At 46.4% G+C, this 24873-nt stretch overlaps 5 protein-coding genes across 12 annotated transcripts in view; 4 read left to right on the top strand and 1 right to left on the bottom strand.

Moving 5' to 3' along the window:
• Positions 1 to 12729, top strand: part of LOC117146864 (palmitoyltransferase app-like) — a 31469-nt gene extending 18740 nt beyond the window's left edge. For 2 of the 6 annotated variants that reach the window (XM_033313451.1, XM_033313450.1), the window contains exons 7-11: positions 25 to 268; positions 3490 to 3728; positions 4413 to 4658; positions 8475 to 8713; positions 8780 to 12729. In XM_033313451.1, coding sequence (XP_033169342.1) covers positions 25 to 268; positions 3490 to 3728; positions 4413 to 4658; positions 8475 to 8713; positions 8780 to 9792 — 1981 coding nt within the window. In that variant the 3' untranslated portion in view covers positions 9793 to 12729. Of the gene's footprint in view, positions 1 to 24; positions 338 to 3489; positions 3729 to 4412; positions 4659 to 5577; positions 6067 to 8474; positions 8714 to 8779 lie in introns of those variants that run through there. The other 4 variants (XM_033313449.1, XM_033313448.1, XM_033313452.1 and 1 more) reach the window with 3 other exon arrangements.
• LOC117146866 lies at positions 6168 to 8054 on the top strand. Its single transcript, XM_033313454.1, has one exon. The coding sequence runs from the start codon at positions 6820 to 6822 to the stop codon at positions 7942 to 7944; it is 1125 nt and encodes a 374-aa protein (XP_033169345.1). The 5' UTR covers positions 6168 to 6819; the 3' UTR covers positions 7945 to 8054.
• On the top strand, positions 9796 to 12729 carry LOC117146875 (polyadenylate-binding protein 1-B-like). The gene has a single exon (XM_033313464.1). The coding sequence runs from the start codon at positions 9817 to 9819 to the stop codon at positions 10150 to 10152; it is 336 nt and encodes a 111-aa protein (XP_033169355.1). The 5' UTR covers positions 9796 to 9816; the 3' UTR covers positions 10153 to 12729.
• A 33-nt stretch (positions 12730 to 12762) lies between these two features.
• Positions 12763 to 17927, bottom strand: LOC117146863 (von Willebrand factor A domain-containing protein 8). 3 transcript variants are annotated; one of them, XM_033313445.1, is made up of 7 exons: positions 17578 to 17927; positions 16733 to 17160; positions 16336 to 16656; positions 15706 to 16277; positions 13536 to 15647; positions 13048 to 13482; positions 12763 to 12990 (listed from the first exon to the last, which is right to left on the bottom strand). In XM_033313445.1, exons 1-7 carry the CDS (start codon positions 17768 to 17770, stop codon positions 12891 to 12893), a joined length of 4161 nt encoding a protein of 1386 aa, XP_033169336.1. In that variant the 5' UTR covers positions 17771 to 17927; the 3' UTR covers positions 12763 to 12890. The 3 variants fall into 3 exon arrangements, with proteins under 3 accessions (XP_033169336.1, XP_033169337.1, XP_033169338.1); XM_033313446.1 differs by having other exon boundaries at positions 12765 to 12990; positions 16733 to 17446; positions 17578 to 17665; XM_033313447.1 differs by lacking the exon at positions 17578 to 17927 and having other exon boundaries at positions 12766 to 12990; positions 16340 to 16656; positions 16733 to 16825.
• Positions 17928 to 18015: 88 nt separating this feature from the next.
• On the top strand, positions 18016 to 19094 carry LOC117148230 (protein CWC15 homolog). The gene is made up of 2 exons (XM_033315523.1): positions 18016 to 18252; positions 18310 to 19094. The coding sequence occupies exons 1-2, from the start codon at positions 18122 to 18124 to the stop codon at positions 18956 to 18958; spliced, it is 780 nt and encodes a 259-aa protein (XP_033171414.1). The 5' UTR covers positions 18016 to 18121; the 3' UTR covers positions 18959 to 19094.
• Positions 19095 to 24873: the final 5779 nt, after the last annotated feature.

Here is a 24873-nt window from a genome sequence, read left to right as displayed (position 1 = left end):
ACTTTCATATCCCCATCTTTGCAGCCTACTGAACCCGAAGAAGTACGCATCGCGTCGATCTCAGGTGCAGAACCAGGCGATCAGCACCATTTGCAACGACCGGAGCGGCCAGCAGACGGGCGCCGGGGGCGGGGCCGGCGGCAATGGTACCGCCGCGGTGTCCGGCGGCGGCGGTGGAGCGGGCGGCGGGGGCGGTATGCGCGGCACTGCGGTGCAGTACTCACCACGCTCCTTCTACGACGCGAGTCGCGAGAAGCGGGGAATTCAGGTAAAGACATATATGGCCGAGGGCAATGGTTATAATCAACGGTCGGGCAGCACAACGCTTTACAGTAAGGTGGGTAAACAACAAGATTTTGCAATATCACCGAGAAAAGCGAAGCAGTTGCTATGCGAAACTCAGATTCCTATTACATATATCTATGTATCCTATATCTATTTGTATCTAATGTGCCCCTAATAGTGCGCCGCAGGTGGAGAAACAGCAATCTCTCGAATGTCATGTAAAATTCAAAACAATGTATCTAATGTATTTTACAAAATGTTACTATGCTACATTCCAATTAGATTTGCAATATAAGCTAATGTTTATTTTCCTTGGGCGATTGCTGAATCCACCTGTTGTTGTTGTTGCTGTTGTTTGGCTTAGTTAATGTTGTAATTGTAATCGTAATTTGTGTTTACTTAACTGTAATTGTAACCGTTAACCGTTGTTTGTTTATGTTTATGTTTTTGATTTTGTTTTCATTTCCCATCTCGCTTCAATTTAAACAACAGTTTTCCATTTGATTTTCTTGACCTCTTACTTTTTGGTTTCCTTTGGTTTTCTGTTTCCACACTTTTCCTTTGCTCTTTTCGTATGATTTATCATTTGCTGTAATCCCCTAATAGACCCTAGACCCCCCGCCCACCCCGAAAAACGCGCCCTTCACCCGCTTAATGTTTTGACTAATTAACTACAAAATCGATATAAATATAAACATATATATGCCATCCATCTACATACATATATGTATATGTATGTATAGCTTTATATAGCGCAGAAATCTGTGAAGTATCTTTGTGTTGTTGTTCTTGTTGTTTCCATCCGTTCTCTGCGTGGGCGAATAAAAGTTTTTCCGCTTTTCCCAGCTGCTCCACAGCACATCCTTCAATCTCATTTTCCCACCCGCTTTTCCCCTCTGCACTGCAAAAACTTTTTTGGCTGCCGCTTTAACTTCTTCTTCTTCGGCTGCATTTACTATTATTATTTTCCTGCTTTTCCTGGCAAGAGAATGAAGAAAAAATAAAACAAAAGAAACAACAAACGGGTTGGTAGGGATACTAGTAAGTTAGTTAGTTAGTTAGTGCCACGCCCGTTTAATTGAAGGACAAGCAAACCAAATGATGCACACCCATTTAGAGAAAGCAACGCTCACCCACTCAAAACTTTTCCATTTTCCCTCCCTCTTTCGTCACCAGCCCCCCGTCCATTGTAATTGGCTTCCACTGTCCTTGACATCTCATAAAAAATACAGTGAAAGCCCCGGCAGACGGACACGCGCGAAGTAGGGGAAAATGTAACTGTGTCCCTGTAAATTATTGTGTATCGTTTAAAAAATGTTTTTGTTCTATTATGAATTATTAAATCTTTTTAGTCCGTCCGCAATATTCGAAATCCACTTTAAAGCACTCTATAGCTATGCAATAGCTTAAATAAACAATAATTGGGAAATTGAAAAAAAATTCTCTTGAGAGGATTATCAACTTTTCGAAACTCTGAAAGTTGAACCAGAAACCAATTAAAAATAACTTAGCTGCAGATTAAGTTTTGCCAAATGGAATCAAGTGAGAAAAGTGGCGGAGGGTTTAATAATTTTCCATTTAAAATCAGAGACTTCGGACTCACCGGAGCGGGTTGTGTGTCCCACTGCTCTCCTAGTTTTCCCCACCTTAGTTTTTTCACCCACTTTCTGGAATCTGGAATCATCTCCGCATTAACCCCACTCTTGCATGCATGCGGCTGGATTTGTTTAGTTGGCGTTTTGAGTTGCTGAATTTTCCCCTATGAATTTTCCACTATGATTTGCGCTGCATTTGCCACTATTATTGCTATTTAGTTGACTCGTTTCTCACCTTGCTGGGCACCTTAACCCCTTCGATTTCCGTTTTGTATATGCCGCCCAGAGCTGTCGTTATATCAGTATATATATATAGAAGTATATAGCATACATACTTATATCGAAAAGAATTGGTCGCATCTCCAAATAAACCAGCAAAAGCTAAAGAAAACAAAAACAAAAACTACACTTACTGCAAGCACCGAGAAAGGTAAAAGACTTTAAAAAACGATATTAAAAACTCTAAAAAAAATTGAATTCTTTTTTTGTTACGAATCCATTATTTACCGATTGATCTTGAATTGCCCTGGAAATCATTGATTTTAATTTATTGTCCCATTATTATAATTTCCTCTCTGGTCTTCTGACCAAATGTTTTATTTCCACCCATTTTCCGTACAATTTTCTCTTTACTGAATCTTCATCTGTTCAGTTTTCCCTTTCTCTCCACCTGTCTGCCCACACAAACAAATTCGAATGATTACAAATGATTGGAAAATATTTAATTAGTACTTTTGCACAAATCAATTCGACGTTCAGTAAGCATTTATTTATTTTTCTCTATTCCACAAGTAAATCCGTTTTAATTATCAGGATAATTAACTTCAATCTGAAACTCCAACTTGTCGATTTTCATTATAGGATAAGAAACTTTCTTTGCGTTACTCTTTCGTTTTGGAAAATTTATGTCGTTACGCAGTGCTTTTTCGAGTTTTCCTCCCTTTCATCTCTGACTTTCCCGCACTTTTCCTGCCGACTCCTGATTGTGAAGTTAATTATGCTGCGGAAAGTACTTCCACTTTGGGCTTTCCACTTAGGCCACAGTATGCGTTAAACTACAATTAATTAAAGCAGGGGGTGGCGAGGGGCCAGAAGGAGGAGGCACACCACCCTCTCCACTCACCCCACGATCCTCTTTCCCCCCCCCCCACCCAAATAAAAGAACAAGAAACCTTCTCAGTTCCTCAGTTTTCTTTTTTTTTCATTTATTTTTATTTCGTTCATTATCCGTTACGGTTTTCATTTTCACAGGTTTTATTACTATTTCCAATTTGACAATACTCTTAAAACTAATCATTCCCAAAAGAACACAGTTGTGTGTGCAATTTTATTAAATGTATCTTATGCGTGTTGAAATCCTGCAGTTCGTTGAACTTTTCTTAATCGAACCCCAGATTGAAATGTGTGAAAATGAAACTTTAACCAGTCCAGTTTTTCTCAACTTTCCATTGTTCAATGTTTTCATTTAAATACTTCTTTTTTTTGTTGTTACTTTGGAAATGATCGCAACTAAATGTAGGCCTAAGTCTGTGTCGATCTCATCTCTTTTTCGCCTGTTCACCCAAGCCCTTCTAGTCCAAAACTAATCGTCTGATCTTCGATATCGCAGCTTTCGCCCGGACGAGAGTGCTCCGATACGGACCTGGAGCCGCCGCCCGCCTCCCAGAGCCAGGACTGCGAACCGACGCCTCCGCTGCAGCGGCACAACTCCAGCAGCTTCTATCTGCCGCAGGTGAGCGATGGCGGCGGCCTCAACGGCAGCGTTTCCACGGGCGGCGGAGGAGGCGGCGACTCGCCGCGCCACATGCGTCTCTACCATCCGCGTCACAGTCCGCACGCGAGGCCCAGGTGAGCTAATTAGCCATAGCGGTAGCCTTAGCCCCATTAGCACGAAGTTACACTGCAAGAAAAGAAGCTAGACCTATCAAACTGCAGATAGATAAGTCTTTGTTGTTAACTTGAACTCATAGGTTTTGTACTTATCATAGTATACAATATCTATGTGTCTGCATAATGCATTGCATTTTCTTTTCGGTGTACTTCCTTTTGGGGTAGTTAGTTGATGGTGCAACCATTACTTGCAGACCATACCCAAAAGTAATTGAATGCTTCACAACGAGGTGGACTAAATAAACATATGCTTGTTTGGAAATAATCACAACTGGCTGTCATACTATTAATTTGAATAGTAGTATTGATTTTCAATATTAAAGTATCCATGGGAAACGAAATATAGATATACATACATTTGTATGCTGATTTAAAGCCTTCAAATATGTTGCGTATACGACCCGTTGCACAGAAGTACTTTCTTGCAATTAATTCAAGCAACACAAGCTTTTTCAAATAATGAAATCTGATATGAAGAGGTGAATAGGTAGCGTGTAGACTACATTGGCCGTAGGTTATGAACTTATTACCAATGCTGGGTCATATATCTCTCGTTTTAAGTTGCCATATAACATATGTAGTTTTTCCAAGATTCTTAAAGCCAAGGATGCTGATGCCACTTCATCTCGTTTGTATCCGCAGGGGTCTGGATCCGCAGCGGGGCTACACGAGCGACGCCCTATCGCCGGACCATCCTGTTGGCTATGGCGTCGGCGTCAATGGACCGCAGCAGCAACAGCAGCAAGCGCTGGCGGCGGCAGCAGCGGCGGCGGCGGTGGCAGCACAAAATCAACGCAGCGCGACGACCACGGCCACGCCCACCATGCAGCAGCGGATCAAGCCGCTGGGCGTGGCCACGCCCCTCGTGATGGCGAGTCCAGTGCGAAGGTGAGTGTGCGCCCCCAGATCCAATTATGCGCCATATGTTCTCACGGTCCCCAATTTCCAACCCCCACCGAGTTGACCCCCGCCCCACACTGTTGTTGTTGTTGTTGATGATGATGATGATGTTTTCGTTGTTGTTGTTCTTCCTGCTTTTATAGCTTAACCCCTTGTCAGCCAAATGGCCGTTTAAAGCTCAAGCTCAGTTAAAAATACAAGTTTACTTAATTGATTACTCTATAGTTTGTTACCAAAATATTGCGCTACATTTTATTTATTTTTTGTTTTGTTATACAATTTTTAATGATATATTTAACCCTATATTATAAATTGTCAAAGCTTAGAAAGATATTATATGAGTTATTTTTATTTCAAGGTAGATAATGTTAGTCTTAAGTATTCTAAGGGGTTAAACAATTCATGTCCGTGAGCAAGTTTTCGTGTAGATGTATTAGTGCCTGTTTAGTTTCAACGCTTTTGATAAGCCGACACCTCAAGCGTTTGCTTTACCGTTAGTTTGTTTATTTGCTTTATGGGATTACCGCCTATTGTAGTTTCCCAAGGATTCCTATTAAAACTAAAAACTATAAATATATATATATATTGTAAACTAGGATACTTCACTCTGTCGCCTTCCCTTTCGCACTCTTGAAAAGTAGAAAGAAAAGGGATAGCTATAGAAGGTGAAAAAGAAAGAGATGCCCTGTGGGTCAATAACCCCGTTGCTATATATATACATACACCTCCTCTATATCTATGTATATATCTGTTGCACCTATGCGTATCGCTCATCAATTTGGTTGTTTTGCCACTCATTCCGCAGCCGGCTCCTTTTTACTCCCATCTTATAAACTAATTAATTATTTTTTCCCACTTTTTCTTTTCCTTTTTTCGCGTTATCTATTGATTGATTCGGTCGATGTAGTCAATACTCAAATTCTGAGAACAGTACTAATTCCTAGGCTTAGCTTAAAGAAAAAAAAACCAAAACAAAGAAGTCCAACAAGAAACAACCGAAAGAACCCAAGAAACAAAACTAAAAAATACGAATACCTTATAAGTTTATTAAAAGAGAGAGAATAAATAAAAAAAAAACAAATTAATACCAAATAAGCAAAGAAGTCTGTAAGTTAAGCCCGAAACAGGATCAAATGATATCGAAATACAGAGGGGAACAAGAGAGAAAAGTTAACTGAACCGGAAATTGAACCAAAAACCGAACCGTTCCGAACCGTTTTGCACATCTGAGATAAACCCACTTTGTCGTCGTCGTTTCTTCCTTCCGCTCGCTCTTCGCTTTTCTTTCGACCTTCACCCGAACCACTGATCCACTGGCAACCACTTGAACCACTCGAACCACTCTGCAAGTGCACCCTGTAAACCGATCCGATCCGATCCGATATGTCGTTATCTACCTACATACTTCTACTAAGCACCTACTTCTACTTTCTTTCTGCCGCGCGAGGTGAGTTTTACTTTCTTTCTTTCGTTTCTTTCGTTCCGTTCCGTTTTCGCTATCATACTTTCGTTTCCGTTTCCGTTCATTTTGGTTGCCGTTTTTGTTTTGCGTCCGCCTTTAACCCCCTCATATTCGCATTTAACCCTCGGTTCAGGTGTTCTTATTCCACACGACTACATTCTTCTACATTTTCTCATATATGTGGTTTTCGTTTGATTAAAGTATGGTGTCTTCTTTGGGCTATGGTCTACATTTTGATTAAGTTACTCTTAACTAATTTTCTGATCTGTCTAACTCACAATTGATAATGGGCATCGATGTAATTGAGGAAATATTTATCAGATAGTAATATACATATATAATCAGTAGGCTTTGAATTTGAAGTTCTCAAACATAAGGTCTACGCTCAAGGTATAGTACACTTAGGACGGAACTCAGAATATAGCTCTCTGAAACACATTCGATATTGGAGAAAATTTCAGAAAATTTGTCGTATACATTTTGTTCTTTTTCGGCATTCGTCTCGCTAACTTTGTTCCTCTAAGTTCCAAGAAGTAAGCTAGACTCAGGAGTTCGAATCAAATATAAATCAAGAGAATATTTGTTCAAATCTATGAAGTCTGAAGAAATTTAGGAAGATATCGAAAACGTGTAGGGAATCGAGAGCCATCTATAAATTCCTGGTGTTGATAGATCACAGAAGCCACCATGGACAAGGCACCGGGTCAGGACTCAAATCACCGTAAATCTCTGAATCTGCTGGACAAAGCGCTGCCCATTTCGGTGGCCACCGCACCACAGTTGCGATCTCGCCGCCAATTCAGTTTCAATGGCCTGCGGTACGAGATGAATGGGCTGCTACCATTGCCGCCACCGCCGCCCACGCCGCAGGTGCAGCGCTCGAGGCTCAGTGCAGGTGGGGGAGGTGGTGGCTCCCAGGAGAATAAGCAGACTGGTGGCTCCAGCCATTTGCTGACTGCCAAAAATATTGCTGAGACAGCGGGCGGAGATGGTGGTGCATTACGGCCGGATCGAAAGGGAGTAGTGCCCAAGCATGTGACATTGGGTGACAGAGCCTTGCTGATGAACGGAGGTGTGCGCATGCCCAGGAGCAGCGAGGTGGACTTCCCTAAGACAAAACCCACAGCGAAAAGGTCATCCTCCCAATTTTCCATCAAAGTTGAAATGCAGGACAAGAAGGTAGAGCGTAAGGATGCTTCGGGACTTATCCAGGATCGAGAAGCCCTCAGACGACAGAAGCATCGACGCAGGCCGCATTCCATGGAATTGCAGGAGATGATGTCCTCACCGGATCAGGGTGACCTGACCGCTCAGCAGAGCTGGATGTTGGCCCAGACGCTGCTTAAGGCGTACGGAAGCGGACTGGTCCAAACGTCCACCGGTGACGGAGCTTCCTCCAAGATGGACTACATCACTCTGGCCGGATTGGTACTCGGCTGTGTGATCTCCCATGCCCTCTTCTTCCTGTGCTGGTACTTCAGTTGGCTGAAGAACCAGGCGATCGGGCTACGAAAACGCTTTCTGGGCAACGCCAATCTCTGGGATTTCTTCGACTTTGAGGACACCACCCGGTACTCTGTGCAGACCAAACTGGTGATGGCGCCGCTGATCCTCCTGTGCGGTCTGCTCTACTGTGTGGTCAACCTGCTTCATCTGGTGGTGCAGGTGGTGCGATCGGATGTGCCGCGCACAGTGGTTGTGTTTGTCCAGCGGGTGGCGAACAGTGGACTCCTGGGCACCATTACCATGGGACTGGCCGGTGGCGGAGGCAGTGCATCCATTCGAGGACGCCACAATCAAGCGATGCGATAATTCTAGTCACCAGTCCGCCGAGGGTACCTCTCTTCTCCACCACACTAGCTAACCTGGTCATTTGCCATGTGCTGGTGGTTTCATAATAAAAGTACAATTTTGGTACAATATACTTAATTTTTGTAATATAGTGGTTAATAATACTTACATGCCATTGGATTGTTGGGCTTTAAAAAGCATATTGGGTTAACTGGAACAGTCTGCCAACGTTTTTTGTGTGCCAATAACTGTCCTTCTCTGGCTACTAAACGACCCTAACACCAAGCTGTTGTTTTAACCCCTTTTGAAGGCCATTATCTCACCCACATCAGATCGGATCAGCACACCCACTATATATCTGTTCCGCGCTCATCGATCGCTATCGTTTTTCTAACCGTCAGTTAACCGAGAAGTTAAGTTTTAACATCCAGATGTTAACTCTGCAGCAGCTTTTGTGCTCGCGCTCTCAGCATGCTTTACTACTACTAAGATTGCTTCCAGCCACTTAGCTAGTCGTTGACTAATTTTCGGAAATCCTGTTTCCCCAACAGATCTAACCCGGGCACGCCCACTCAACCGAGACGACCAGATTTCATCGGACTGAACGCACAGGCGGTGGCGCAGCAGCAGCAACAGCAGGCTGCTGCGGCGGCTGCAGCAGCGGCCTATTACGAGTACACCAGCGGTCTGCCGCCGCAACATCCGCAGGCGCCCAGCATCCAGCAGCAGCAGCAACAGCTGCTCCTCCAGCAGCAGCGTGTCCTCATGCAGCACCAGCAACAGCAGCAAGGTGAGTGGTAGCTTTATTGAGAATGCCAACTGAAATCCTTATGCATCTACCCTTGTACCTCCACAGCTCTGCAGCAGCAGCAGCAACTGGCGGCGGTACATGCGGCACATCCGCAACACGCCGCTCTGGCGCAGGCTGCATACGGTGGCAGTCCACAGAGGCGCTTCCTCTCCGAGGGCGAACTGGTGCGCCAGGGTGCGGGAGGAGGCGTTGCCGGCGGAGAGTTGTCCTACGCACGATCCAACAATACGGTGGATAATATACGAGAGCTCGCCGGCAGTCCGCAGCGTGGCGTTTACATGTGGAAGGACACGTCGCCGGGATTCACTAGCAACGTCGGACAGCAGCAACAGCAACAGGCACAACAGGTGGTCAGCAGCGGGATTGGCAGCAGTGCGGGCACGCTGTCCAGCAGCGGAGCAGCCGCCGGAGTGATGCCGCATGCCCAGTACATGACGGCGGGCGGTGGAGCACATCCGCTGATCATGACGCACTCGCGACTCCAGGACTACACCATCCAGCAGCAGCAGCAGCAACAACAGGCGGCGGCGGCGGCAGCAGCCTCATATCATCGCTCCAATCCGACGAGTCCCACCACCATGCCACAGGTGTCCGGAGCTGGCCAGAGCTATATACTGCGCTACGGAGGCGGCGGAGCGGCTGGAGCAGCCGGCAGCAGTGGCAGTTTAGCTAGCGTGACAGCCAGTAATCCCGCCACTGGAGGCGGCGGCTATCAGCCGGCATTGCGCGGCGGAGTGGCCGTATTTCCGCCCAATCCGCTGGGAAATCAGGGCGGTGGCAATCTGCAGACGCAGCCCTCGCCACAGATCAAACGGAAACAGACGCCAACGCGACCCATGAGCTTTGTGCGAGCGCTGGAGATGGCCGACTCCATGGAGATGCAGTCACTGGAACAGCAGCAAAACGGCGGCATTCCCGGCAGCGGGTCGGTGGGAAACAATCAACAGGCGGGCGGCGGTGGCGGCGCTGGTGGTCACCTAATGCAGAGCAACGCCTCCAATTCGGGCACTCCGGATAGAGCCAGCATCTACGACATGAACTACGAGATCTCCGTATAACCCGTGGTGGTGCCTGTGCTCCTGATGCCACCCGCCAGCCAAGCTCCGGGCACAGCAGTCGCTGCTGCAACCGCTGCAGTTGCTCCAGCTGCCATCGCCGGTCCACAGCCGCAGGGGCAGTTTTACAATGCCCAACTGGAGCCGGCTGCCTATGCCTGTGTTCCTGTCTTGCCCCTCAAACCGATAAGCAATGGAGTGGGAACCAATAGTCATCAGCACCATCATCATCATCACCAGCAGCAGCAGCATACGCAGCAGCAGCCGCCTCAGCATCACCAACATCCGCACCAGAACATCCACAATCACAACCAGATTCAGAACCAGAACCAGAACAAACGCAAATTTTCAACCTTCTTTTAGGGAACTAAGGGAACTAGCCCTAGTCCGTGTCCTTTTTTTACCGAATGATTTGAGTGGAGAGCATGTGAGGGTGTATCTATCTAACCAGAGCTATTTACACCAGATGTGTGTGTATATAAGTTGCACTGCTGTTGTAGCTATTGCTAAACTTTAAGTAATTTTATTATGTAATTTTTACGCTTTGTTATTATGATTTTAATTTTTTTATGCACTTTGGAAGACGTTTTACACGATCTGATATCGAAAGAAATTATTTATACGTTTAATGCTTTCTATACATATTTGATCGATAACGATGAAGATGAGAATATGAGATAAATTAAACACGAGCATGTGGATACAGATACAGTGCGTTTCATGGGTGCAGGAATAGTAATTGGCGAATAAAGCAATTTGCGCAGCAATTCCCCGAGCTAATGCCACGCACTGTATTCGCCCTGCCGATCTGCTATATCTATTATACATATAGTACACACATATATGGAAACCTTTTGCAATCAACATGAAAATCGCCAAAATTTGTACGTGTTTGTGTGCGTGTGCCTGTCTGTCTGTCTGTTTCATGGGTGCAGGAATAGTAATTGGCGAATAAAGCAATTTGCGCAGCAATTTCCCGAGCTAATGCCACGCACTGTATTCGCCCTGCCGATCTGCTATATCTATTATACATATAGTACACACATATATGGAAACCTTTTGCAATCAACATGAAAATCGCCAAAATTTGTACGTGTTTGTGTGCGTGTGCCTGTCTGTCTGTCTGTGCGTCTGTCATGTGTGTGTTTAACATTAGTCTTTATAAATTTATATCTATTTATGCCATATATTGTATATAGGATATGCTACGTCAGGGCCCAGGTGCAGAGAAACTTTTGTCATTTGTGTACATAGGTGTAGAAGGTGGAGGGAGACGGAGGAGGAACCGATTTGTGCTAAGTATCCAGAGATTATATAATGCGTCGGAGAATTTAGCGAGTGTGTCCGGTCCGGTCCGGTCCACGAACTCCAGGATCTGGACGACGTCATATTGTCATATGTCTTTGCTACGGGTTGTACGGAGCAACACTCCTAATCTATCATAATCTGTAAATAGAAGCCCGTTTTGTAAGAACTACCTCCCTCCTCTCCATTCCGCAGTCCAGTGAAAAGCGAAAGGTTATGTCGTCGACCCGGGGACAGTGCGTTTCGAGGCTGTATGTGCTTGTTTTAATCCCCATTCATACGCATTCATCAACCTAAGGTTTCATTTGAAGTCATTCTGCAGATTCAGCAATCCACTTAGTTTCTTACTCAGGACCGCGATTAGAACGAACGAAATGGCGTTTGTCACTTTCACCTCTCTTCGCCTACAGCGCCGAAACGCACTGTCCCCGGGTTGTCAAACGCTCCCAGGCGAGATTTAATGTTTTTTTTTCCTCATTTACTTAGAATTCATAAGAGAGCCCTAATCTGGAACCGCGGCTTTCGGCGCGTGTAACTTGAATGTCGTCCACTTTAAATCAGTTCTGATTTTCCTGTACATAAGTGTAATAACGCATGAGAATTCTTCGGTTCGGACTACCAACTACGTATGTGGGTGGGTACGCCTGCTTGCCTTTAATAGGCCCAACTTTGTTGTTATGTTTTTAAGTGAACCTAGCTTTTATACTACCGATCCCCGTTGCCCCCTCTTTCAAGTGTGTTGTTCGCCAAGTGTGTGTGTTCTTGGATCAATTCAATGGCATGTTTCAGCTCGATTGTTTTATTCCTTATTGAATGCATATGCAAATGCAAGTGGCAAATTTCAAGCGATAATATCTGTAAGAAAGTTAGCTATATATACACGACACTCGATCGATCGAACGAGAGAGAGAATTATACATGTGTAAGGCGATCAATCCCCAATCCGAATCCGACCCTCTTCCCTGGCCACATAGATCATGAGAATTGTGCAAGGATCAAAACTTGTATAGACTATGCAGTAAGGTGCGCGACATAAGTGTCTGGAGCAGGCAGTTTCTTCCGTTTTGCTTATTTTTTTTTAATTATAACTTCAATTTATCGAGTATTAACACTTCCATTTGCAAGGATTTTGGTGGCTAACTTATACGAGTTATACGAGGCTGTTCCCGTCACGAATTTCGCACACCTTATTTAACGGATCAAGAGTATATATTATACACACGTATATTTAAGCGTTTTTTGCTAACACATTAATTCATGAATTTGCAACAATATTTAATATAAATACAGAAATGCATATACAAACGAACAAAAAAAAAAGAAGAAAAATCATTAAAAAACAAAAGTGTAATGTAAAATGTAATATGAATGAGATTGAGAAGGGAATGAAATTGTTTTAGATTTTTATACCAAATTTAATTAATGTAAAACCACGAATTGTTTATTTTTTTGTATACCCCGTAATCCCCGTCAGAATGCGAGAAATCCCTGCCAGAGAAATCCTCGAGTTCGAAATTGTTTTTTTTTTTTTTTTTGTATTGAATACTTATGTAATTTGTAAATTATATGACAAGTAATCAAATAGCAAGCATAAACAGCAAGGCAATTAATAAACAATACAAATAAAAATGCAAACCCAATCGATTTTTCTTCTACACGCAACTCCTTTTAAAAACCCAAAGAAACTCACTTTCTGCTAGGCAAAAATATAGATTTGTTATAGACTCAATTTAGGCTTAACAATAATTGGAATTATCAACACAGTGTTCAACATAAACCTAATCCTAGAAATTGCACTAAAGCAGCGAGGAGGTGAAGATCTGCTGCAGGATGTGAGGTAGCTTGGTGAGGTCCATGCACACGAAGCTCTGACCAGCCGGCATTTCCGCATTGATTCTGGAAAGGATAAGGTATAGTGATAGTAAAGATACAAAGCTTGCAAGTCAAACTTACTCATCCGCCTCCTCGGCCAGACTGCCAATGAAGATGGCATAGCCCTTGACCTTCGGTTCGCCCCGTTTGAGCGCCATAGCCAGATCCTTGGGTGCAATGCCGTAGCGCTGCAGATTGGCATCGCTGAGGACCACAACGATGGCGTTGTCGTAGTCCTGCTCCGCGCCCAGCGTCGAGCAGGCCTCCCGTGCCGCCTTCACCGTGGAGTCACCGGACCAGCAGAACTGCGAGTGGGCGTGCATCATGCGGATGGCCTCGAATCGCTCCTTGTCGTTCTTCGGCGGACTGCCCGCGGTCACGAACGGAATCTCCCAGCCCTCGCCGCTGTGGCCGATGATGTCGTAGACGATCTTCTTCTCGAAACCCTCAAAGGCCTCCATCACCATGACCACGGCCTCCAGCTGACGGTCCAGCCGTCCATCGTAACCATTAAACCTGAAAGATGTGCGGTTAAATGGGTGTTCCAAGGATATCGCCATCAAGCTTACCTGTACATCGAACCCGATACATCTACGACCAGCTTGAGCCGATTGGGCTTCTCCTGGACATGATCCGCCCAGGGATTGGCCTCCGCCCGTCGCCTATAGATGTTCTTCTCGCCGGTTATGCCCTCAACCAGCCGCGTGTCATCCAGATCGCCGTGCGTTTGGTACTTCTGCCACTGGCGCTCCTTGCTCTTCGTTTGCATGGCCTCCAGGACGGCCTTCAGTTGCTGCACCTGCTTGCGATTGGGTTCGCTGAACTGGGCATACAGCTTGTGATCGTGGGCGGACATCTTGATCTCCTTGAGCTTTTCTTCGAACGCCTTGCGATTCATTTCGCGTGCTGCCCGCTTGATCTCCTCGGGGACATCGGCCTTCTCCTCATCGCTCAGCTGATGGACCTTGTGGCCTTTGTCCAGCCGGAACGGGCCACCCTTGCCGCCCAGTCCAGCGGTGTCACGACCACCACTGCCACCAGCCCACGTGTTGCCGCCGACATGCGGTTCGTTCTTGGGATCTAACTTGCCGAACTTTGGACCGGAGACGCCCAGTCCACTGTGCCGATTCACGGATGCCTGCAGGATCTTTTGCTTCCTTATGGCCTGGATCTCTTCTTCGGCATAGGATTCGATGCCGTGTTTGGCCAGCACTTGGGTGACCTGCTGCAGTGCCTCTGGTTGATAGCGATCGAAGTCCAGCACATTGCCCACCACCTCGGACATGTTCTCCTCCGGATAGCGTTCCAGATGCTTCACAATGCTCACCACTTCTCGAGTGGAGTACGGATAGTTGAGCATTCCCTCATCAGCGAGAGTTCGGAGTTCACCAAAGGCATTAACCAGGGTGCGTAGCGTTTTGATGGGCACCTTCGGTCCATACTGTTGCAGTAGGAAGATCTCGGATTCCGGATCGGGATTGCTGATGGCGTGGCAGCTGAAGACATCGCCCAGGGCGGCAAAGAAGTCGTTGCCCAGGAAGGGGAAACCCGGACGATTGGCCAGGACTATTAGCCGGAAATCGGGATGGGTTTCAATCGAGTTGGGCACCCTACCGCCTTCTCCCGGTGGCACAATCCTCCGGCCATCGGCCAGCACCATCTCGCCACTCTCCACCAGAGTACGCAGTATGCAGGTGACATTCACTGGCGCCTTGTCCGCCTCGTCCACCACAAGAACGTGACCAGTTCGAACAGCTTGGACCAGGGCGCTGTCCTCGTACGACACCTGGCCATCCTTTAAGGTCGCCTGGAGCGTCAGACTGTGCACCGTGGTGTCCCGATGCAGCTGGATGTACTCGCGCGGACGCTGCATCAGTTCGAGCAGGCGATCCACAAGCTTGTTCTTGCCAACTCCCTGGTTGCCAACCAGAAGCAGATGCTCGCCGATGAGGTAGTCTTGCAGCAGACGCTCCAGCAGCTGAACATGCTGCGGCATCTCGTAGAACAAGGTGTGCGGCACCTTGGATAGCTGCGCCTGAGTAGGATTGCCCAGTGGCCAGCGGGTGGAGCCGATCCGCAGCGAGTTATCCTCCACAGCAATTTGATTTTTTTTGCTTTTCAGCCTAATCTCTCGCGGCCTGATGCCCACCTGTTGGATGGCCTGTTCCAAGGCACCCCTCGACAGGGCCGGCATAAATCTGGCCAAGAAAGTGTTTTGCAGCATTTCGTGCACATCGCTGAGCTCACTCTCTGGATAGGCTGCCAAGCGACGGGCCAGCTTGAGTAGTTGCCGGGTGGAGAGAGTGCCTGCCAGTCCCTGGAGCAGCGGATCCTGTGAAGATCTCAGCAGTTGGGCCAGTTTCAGCAATTGATCCATGCCCGCAGGTAGATCTCCACCACAAAGCTGCGTAAGCAATTCCGCCTCTTCGCTCTGACGCAAGGGCCGCAGTTCCTGGTAGAGAAACAGGCTGAGCAGTTCGGGTGTCAGCCAGCTGGGTTGTCCGCCGCCCAGACGCGGTGGTTCCGCCAAGGCCACCACGCGGAAGGACTCATGCATGGGTAGAAACCCGAGTTTGCCCAGCTCCTCCTCGGAGAATCCCTGCTGCAGCAGTGCCTGGTAGCGATTTGCGCCCAGAAGAGTGGTGCCATCACACAGCTGCAGTTCCCGATCGTGGATGAGGCTGGAAAGGCACATTTTCCATAGAATATTTCACCTTAATGAAGCTATTTTTAACTTACCGCTGCAGAACGCTGGCCGTGCTCTTGTGTAGGCGATGCAGTCCATTTAACACCGCAACAGATCCCGATTTGGCAGCTCGCACCAGTGGTGAGTCCCTCCACACGGTGTCTCCTTGGGGACTCGTGATACGTTGCTGGACGATATCCCTGCTGGTCATGTCCTCGTACAGCATCATGGGCTCTGAGGTTTGTTGCAGGAGGCGGAGGAGTTCCTGGGTCAGCGTGAGCTTGCCCACACCCTTCTCGCCAACGAGACACACATCCCCGACAGCGTAGGCTTGCAGCAGACTGGCGAGAGCTTGCCTCTGATGCGGTAGATCCACAAAGTTTGTTGAAGCCGTAGGTATTTGGCCTCCAGGCAAATTTAGCTGCAGTTCGTCCAGTTTTATGTGGATCAGGGAGTTTTCCTGCGACTGTCCTTCGATTTTTTTTATGCTCGGACTGGGCACCAGTTGGATATCCAGCTTCTTGAGTAGCTCCTCGACACGCTTCTTCTGGTCGGGCTTCAGCATGGCTTGATATGGATAAATACGACTGATGACATCGTGCAGACTCTGCGAGGGATTAGCCGCCTGAAGGAGGAGAAAGAAAAGTAAGTATTTTATACGGAAAGGTAAGGGGTTATCCTACCAGCATTTTGACACCCAAAGCAAGATTGTGGATGGGGAAATCGGGCAGTTGCAGCGCAGGATCCGCCTGCTGCAGGGTCAAGGCGAAGGTGAGCAACTGCTTCAGCTGATCGCCGGGCACGGAAGGCGCCTCCTGTTGCAGTTCCTCGTACAGCTCGCCGTAGGAATATGTGGTCACGTTGCGAGACTGGAATCGGGAGCGCAGCGGTGGATCCAGTGGCGTGCCCTTGTACTTGTGGGTGGGCAGACCCAAGGCCACAACCCGGAATTGCTCCGATACGCGTAGTAGACCCCATTCGTCCAACTGCTCCCGTGAGTGTTTCTAAAAAAAAAATGAGAATGAGGATTAGCAAGGCTCAGAGGACTAGGAACGTGTACACAGGAAACAGGTAATATACCTCTAGAAGCTTATCGTAACGCTCCGGCGACATCAGGAACTTGCCGCTCTCCAGGTGCATCTCGCGATTCTCCAGCAGATTGTTTAGTATGGGCAGGACATTGCGTTCCGCATGCTCCACTCCATCGAGGACGAGGACTCGACCATTGAGGGCCGCTCGTACGGCTCCCTGATCATGGAAGATGGCCGCCCTGTCGTGGATCTCACGTCGCTGCTTCAGATCGCTCTCGGTGGTGTCCCTGCTGAGGGCCACGTACTCCACCTCGCGCTGCGTCAGCTCCAGGAACTGCATGGCCAGCTGGCGGCGCAGCGGACCCGGCTGTCCCAATAGGAACATGTCCTGACGCAGTGCATCCTTCTGCAGCATCCAGCGTAGATGGTGCAGTGCCGACTGCGACAGCTGAAGGGTGCCATCCGGAGCGTATTTCACTATGGGATTGGATGGATACAAGAACGAAAGGTTCGTGTTAAAACATAAATCAATTGGTTCTCCAAATACGCCAGGAGCCACAGATGCTTGTAGATTTCGTCATGTTAAAGAACTTCTTCTCATCGCACAGGTCCGTGCACTTGCCATGTCCACTACGAGCCCACTCCTGCAGCTTTTTTTGGTGCAGCTCATTCAATTTGGATTACTTGTCTCATTTATGTCGTTTAGTCTTTGTTAATTTCAATACGTTTAGATCAGTGGCCTTTTTGTTCCATGATGTGTCTGCTACTCAAAGATGATATAATGACATGATATAATGATTATGATGAAGTGTTCTGCGGCGCCAAGATCTTTATGTTGACCTTTGTACTGGCCAGAGATCTTGACTTCCCACTTCCCGGCATCCCCCTGCTCACCGTATTGCTGCGGCACCAGTTGCGGATCCTTGGGCTTGCGCAGCCGCACGCTTACATCGCCGATGGTCAGGCTGTCCTCCTCCGTCTGATCCTTGCCAGACGTTGTGCTCGCCCAGCTTCGTCGTGGAATTCTAGCATTTCGGAGGCTGTGATGCAACAGGTGGTCGCTGCAGGCGCGCAGATTGGCCAGCATTGCCGTCGGTGGGGGATGGGTAGCAGGGGGTTGGCTAATCCAAACTTAAAATCGGTCCAAGTTGCCGAAGAGTTTTGTTTTTCAGCAATATTTTTTTGTTGGATAAAACGGCGGTGCTCCGCGCGTGTTTACCGTAACAGTGCTGCCCATTGGTCCGCACAGCTGATGGGCCAGTGGTGCCCAGCGACTGGCGCCCTTATCACGGTTGGAGTCCGCACTAAGCGTGTATCGAAAGGCCTATCGGTCAGAGTGACCGTAGTCTTGTTGATACATCAAACAAAGCACGCAGTTCGGAAATTCATTTCATTTTTCGTCAATTTAACAATTAAACGCATAACTAGCTAGTTGAAAATGACCACAGCAGCGCGCCCGACCTTCGATCCAGCCCGCGGAGGCTCCGGTCGCGGCGAAAAGGATCTGAGTGCACTGAGCAAGCAGTACTCCAGTCGCGATTTGCCAGGCCACACGAAACTGAAATACAGGTAAGGATTAGGAGTACATAGTAATTCCTGGTCTAAAGAGCACTTGTGTTTGCGCAGGGAGACGGGCCAGGGCACCAGCGAGGAGAACCGCAACCGCGACTTCCGCAAGGAGCTGGAGGAGCGGGAACGTGACGCGCGTTCCGGAACGGGAGCCACTTCGTCGTCGTCGGGCAAGGCACTGCCCTCCATTGTGCGCAAGGCGATTGAGGCGAACAACGCCGGCGGTGGCAGCAGTGCCGCAAAGCGTGCCAAGCCGGACGCAGGGCAGCAGCAAACGCAGCAGGCGGCGCAGCAGCAGGCCGCCAATATGGACGCCGATGAGCCGCTGGACAACGATAGCTCCGATTCGGACAGCGATTCCGATGACGATGATGCCGCCCTGCTGGCCGAGCTGCAGAAGATCAAGCAGGAACGCCTGCAGGAGACGGCGCGTCGCGAGTCGGAGAAGAAGCAGGAGGACGAACGCATACGAATGGAGAACATCCTGTCCGGCAATCCGCTGATGAACTATGAGCCCGGGACCGCCGCCTCGGCAGCGGGACGCGCCTCTGGACTGGGCGGCGATCTAAAGATCAAGCGCCGCTGGGACGATGATGTGGTCTTCAAGAATTGCGCCAGATCTGCGCCCGATAAGAAGACGCACTTCGTCAATGACGCCCTGCGCTCCGATTTCCACAAGAAGTTCATGGACAAGTACATTAAGTAGGCAGCATCTGGGACTTGCTTTTAAGTTTCAGCCGCTCTTTTTGTGTAATAGTTTAAGTAAAAAAATTGTCAACCCTCTTTGTCCTTCCGCCCCTCCCCCGCAATCTGTTCATTAAAATTCGCATTTTGTAAGATAACGTGTCTATCCAACAATTGTGATGAATAAGAGTTCATAAACAATATTTTTAAGCTAAATACTGATTGGTTTCGTACGTAGCAAACTGACCATCTTGTAAGGCATTTGCTTTTTAAGTTTTTACTCATCTTTTGAGCAGTCAATGATAAATTTCTTTGAACAAGAAACATATTTTGTAGTATTTATAAGACATTTCTCTTGTAATTAATTTTTGGAATAATTAAATGGAATGCTAGCCAGAATAGTTCCATTGGCGATTGTTTATTGCTTTGTATACTTTGTGTTTGGTTAAAAATCCAAGTAAGAAGCTTCTCAAACTTCATATTATTTAGCAATTCGTATTGAGGTCGACTTTATTTGGCGAATAGGCACTTTGGGCCATCTTCCTCCTGCTGGCTGTGACCCAATGACTGGCGGCTGACCGCGAGTGGAAGTCCGAGTGCGAAGGGCAGGAACCTTAACCAAAGTGTGAAACCGCAAAAAACATCGGTAGCCGGTCGAGGGACAACAGCAGCAGCCACCAGAGGCGGCGGGCCATGATGTCAAGGGGGGTCAGGGTCAGGAAAAAGGGTAAGCGCTGGAAAGAGGGGCTAGAGGGGAAGCTGCTACGTGAGCGCACGAAGAAATGCCCAAGCGCAGGAAGCCCAATCATCATGGCGATCAGCGCAAGGGCAATTGTCGCTGCTGATGAGGCACGAAGCAAAATCAATTTGCCCCAAGGAGCCGGGCCAAGCAAGCGCAGAATAACTTGGTCAATTACGCCGAGCTACACTGCTCGAAATGCGGGTAAAACACATAAAAGGAATTTTAGCGCAGTGCATAATATCCATCAAATTTGATAGATATTTTTCTTGTTATATATTTTTAAAATCTTAGATGGTCAAGCGCAAGAATACTCTGTTTATTTCTCATTTAAAAGCTCAAAATCGGAGTGGTAATTGTTTCCAGTGCAGCAGAAGCCACTGCGAATGCAAATCATCCTGTGGGTCTTGATTTCCACGCCTCTTTAATGCCCCGCACGCGGCCTGCGCCATCTGAAGATCTGAACTCCGACTTTGTCAATGAGCCCACGTTCCGCCTGCGACTCCAAATCAGAATCCGAACCTGAATCTTCATCCGACTGGATGCCTCCCCCTTGGCGCTGGCAGGGATCAGCGACTGGTCGCGACCCCGCTCCCAAAAGTTGACGAACGCTCAATTTTACGCTAATTCGATCAGAATCAAAATCAAACAAAATTAGCTTGCCCATAGCCGGCAAAAGCGATGATGATCCGCGTACACTAGTCAGCAAGGTTAGGAAACGTATGGAATGGACTGAAACTAGGGGTATGTATGATAAAGATAGAAAGGAAAGTTTTGGTAAACTAATTTATACAAATCATTGCCAGTTAATAATAATAATAAAATATATACTTAATGATGGCATGTATATTATATATTCATGAATCATAGATTCATGCTGGTATTCAATGTGCTACTTCTATTCAGGCTCAACTTAACTTTGTTGTCTAGTGTCCTGTCTTATGATGGATGATGATGATTAGCAGTATCGGAATGATGATGCCGCTAATGGTAATCATGATGATTGTTGCTATTACGCTGCCTGCTTCTGATTTTGATTCATATTTCAGATTCTGATTCTTAATCCGTCCGCAGTCCGTTGTCTGGAGTTTTCAGTTTGCAGGTTGCAAGTTGCAAGTTGCCAGTTGCACGTTGCCATCCTCCTACGGTGGCAGTGAGGCAACGAATGCCGAATCCCCGACTCCGAGTGAGCGTAATTTATTTCCTGTTTGGCATTATGCATCCCCATTATTTGTGCATTCATCAAAAGAGAGAGACGACGGTCCGTCGAGTTCGTTCAGTTCGGAGCCAATCTGCATTCAAGCTGCCAATGCACTGGGAGAAAATAATGTGCAGAATGTTTCTAAGATATGTCGTAAGTTCTTAAATGGGTTTTAGTACCTACCAAAATATGATTTGTTGAATTCTTCAGACATGTAAAGCATACTTTCTTTATAGTAGTAAAGGTACATATGCATATATATACATATTATACAAACTTTTCGCTCAGTGTGCCGCGATGTTGCTGCTGCTTTTCGGTAGTCGCCGCGCGCTAAATTGTGGCCACCGAACGGGGGGCAAGCAAGTCAAGACTGGAGGAACCTGGTCCTCCGGCACTGGTCCACTGGCACTGCCACTTCCACGTCCACAGCCATTGCCACTGCCACTGCCATGGCCTATCAATTGTCAGCAATTTCGCAACTGCATAAACTTGAAAAGAGTCAAAAAAAAAAACGAAAAAAATGGTATAAAACGCGAGTAACTGCATACAAGCCAGCGACCAACTGCATAAATATGGCGACTGGCCGACGGAAATGGCCGTCGCGGTTGCAAGTGACAAATAGCTGGGCTCAAAAGTGGCGGCAACAATGGGTTAAGGGGCGCGGTAGTGAATGTGGGCGTCACTGAACCGGTTGACCACCAAATAAAGACCGCGAACATATGTTTCTGGCCGGCGAGAATATGGCCAACACCAAAAGGCGGCCGCCCATTTGACCCCGAAAAATTATTGGAAGTTCAATGCGATTGAACAATCTCGTTAGGCATATAATAAACATTACAATTCAAATGGTTATATGTTAGTAGTCTAAAATATAACTCTATATATATATCAAAAGATATCTTGAATTTGATCATACCAAGATGGCTTTATAAAAATGTATAGTATATAGAAAGACTTTAAATGTAAAAATATTATTGCTTAACTTCTGATCCTTTAATTTGCTATCCTTCTAAACATATAACTTTTCTTGTAAACTAATATATTAGCTTTAAATTCAAAGGGCGTCCTGCTAATAGCCAAATTGCCATCCTAACTCCACAAAAGTATGCGATTCAATTTCCATTGCAGACAGGCAGCTACATCGGTTGCACTTGCAGCAACTGCAGCAGCAACATGCAGCAACAACAGTACATGCAACAACAGCAACACGACCCGAGGTGGCGACACTTTATTTAGCTTTAAAATTTTATGGAATGCAAATTTCACTCAGCTGTTGCTCCTGGTGTCGATGGCTTGTCCTGGGACCTGGTCAGAATCAATCGGGGATGAGTTGCGGAACGGAGGACAGAGGACTCGGCTGCAACTGGAACTGCAAACTGCAACTGATGCTGCATAATTTAGTTGACCAATTTACACTGCAACCGTTGGCCACTGAGTGCAACCGGAAATGCAGGCACCGAAAAGGCCAAAGCATTTTTGCCGCCTTTCTGTGTGTGGGTGTGTGTTTTTATTTGCATACTTTTTTCTTTATTTTTTTTTAAATTTCGGGCCGACCGCCTGCACTTGACATATTTACTCGCAATGGCCATTTGTAAGTCGCGGCTGCATGAACAGCGTAAAAAGGGACACCGAATCAAAGGACCCAATGTGAATTAAGAAATAAGTATTAGCAACTGAACACTGAACTATTTTAAACAATATTTTATTCAAAGACTTATTATGCTAATCGTCTCCACCCATCTAAACCCTGTTTTTACTTGCACCACAACCCTGCGAATCTTGTGTGGTGACCTGGAGTGGTGACCCCATCCCAACAGGGAAATGCAACAGTGCGGTAACCTCGATCTGAGAACTGATCAGGGTTTTGGGCCGCCAATGCAAATGCAGACCAAACTAATTCCAAGTACTGGGCTAACAAGATTAAAAACAAATTTTTGCTGGGTGCACTGGCAAAAATAAGGAACATACAAATAGAAATTTCAACATATCTATTCGAAGAATGGTCATATAGATGAAAGAATAACAGTTTTGAGCAGCTATTTACCAATGCTAACGACTCCTATAAGTTTTAGACGGATTTTAGGGAAAACAATTTTTGCGTAAATTTTCGCGTTTTTTGTAAGGGGTAACATCATCAAAATTTGCAAAAAATGGTCAAAAAATAGAATACTCATTTTTGAACACAGTTCGATTGGAAATTTCATTACGAGCTCATCGAGGTATAGCATTCCATATTCAAACAATTATTTTTAAAGTTGTGGCAAAAAACTGATTATTTTATGACCGAAATTCGGAAAAACGGCTTCGTCCAAAAATTTGATATTTACAAACGGGATTTTTGTCATAATTTCGCTGAAAATTGTCATATAGACGAAAGAATAACTGTTTTGATCAGCTAATTACCAGTGCTAACTATCCCTATCACTTTTTAAAGAATTTAGAAAAATTAATTTTTGGCTCAATTTTCTCATTTTTTATAAGGGGTAACATCATCAAAATTTGCAAAAAATGGTCAAAAAATAGAATACTCATTTTTGAACACAGTTCGATTGGAAATTTCATTACGAGCTCATCGAGGTATAGCATTCCATATTCAAACAATTATTTTTAAAGTTGTGGCAAAAAACTGATTATTTTATGACCGAAATTCGGAAAAACGGCTTCGTCCAAAAATTTGATATTTACAAACGGGATTTTTGTCATAATTTCGCTGAAAATTGTCATATAGACGAAAGAATAACTGTTTTGAGCAGCTAATTACCAGTGCTAACTATCCCTATCACTTTTTAAAGAATTTAGAAAAATTAATTTTTGGCTCAATTTTCTCATTTTTTGTAAGGGGTAACATCATTAAAATTTGCAAAAATTGACAAAAAATTGATGTTTCCAAATTATTGTCCAAATCGATCAGGAATTTGATTACGAGCCTAACAAGGTATGCCATTCCATATTTGGACCATTATTTTCATTGTTATAGTTATAATTCCGAAAAATCATCTTCAGAAATCGGTTTTCGGCTGATATATCAAATAAATGTAAATTTTCCAGAAGGAGAAATTAGTCAGGACAAAACTTCCAATCAATAAGAAGTTATGATCCTATCCTATCATATTTTTCGAGTGCACTCCCGTTACGCACACATGTCGTCATTTGGCGGACGTGTGGCAGACGCATATTTCCGCAGGGAGGGAGGCGCTGGACGGAAACCAGGACGAAACTCAAACCCCAACTCGAATGGGAAAACCAGGACATCGATGGGCCATTGACTGGTCGCTAATGCTAATGCTTGAGCAGATCCAGCAACAGTTGGTTGAGTATGTGGATGCAGTGGGAGGATGTGGACCAGGTGAACCAGGTGAACCAGGTTGACCAGGTGGACGGTGGACCGGAAATGCGGACGCACGACAACGCCGCCAGGAGCAAAGGTGAGGAAAAACTAAAAGCTCATTTGCAGCTACTTCCGCTGCTAAATGAAAATGCATTTCCTGCTTGGAAAAGCGTTTAAGGTCACTAATGGTGGGTGGCTGGGTGGTGCCACCCCTGCTTTTCCAGCTTTTCCACCAGGTGGTGCAGCAGCCTCTAACGGCCGGACTCTTGTGTTGTCTGTGACAGCAAATTTTTATGCAAAATGTTGCGACATCTGTAAATGATTTGCTGCCATTAGAAGATGGAGCGCATGGAGATTCCACGCCCTGGATGCCCTGGTCAGTGGTGCACCAGCACCCCATCCACATCGCCCACTTTCCGTCGGTTAACTACTTCCTTTGCCTCGGTCACACTTCCGGCCAACGGCAAAAGTCACCAAATGCTGTGGGCATCCTCCTCCGGGGTACTCTTTTCGCCGCCAGGAGATGTAGATGCAGATGAGATGTGTTCCCCAATTGGAGTTGGTGGTTGGGCGGTGGAGGGTGGGCGCTGGAGCAGGAGATGGAGACGGACTCAGATGCAGATGCAGAATCCAGAGGAACCTATGTGCCGGCCGCAAAATGCGTTCCAG

The sequence above is a fragment of the Drosophila mauritiana genome, chromosome X (assembly GCF_004382145.1).
Source record: "Drosophila mauritiana strain mau12 chromosome X, ASM438214v1, whole genome shotgun sequence".
NCBI classification, from domain to species: Eukaryota; Metazoa; Arthropoda; class Insecta; order Diptera; family Drosophilidae; genus Drosophila; species Drosophila mauritiana.
This window is presented reverse-complemented; position numbering and strand designations above follow the sequence as displayed.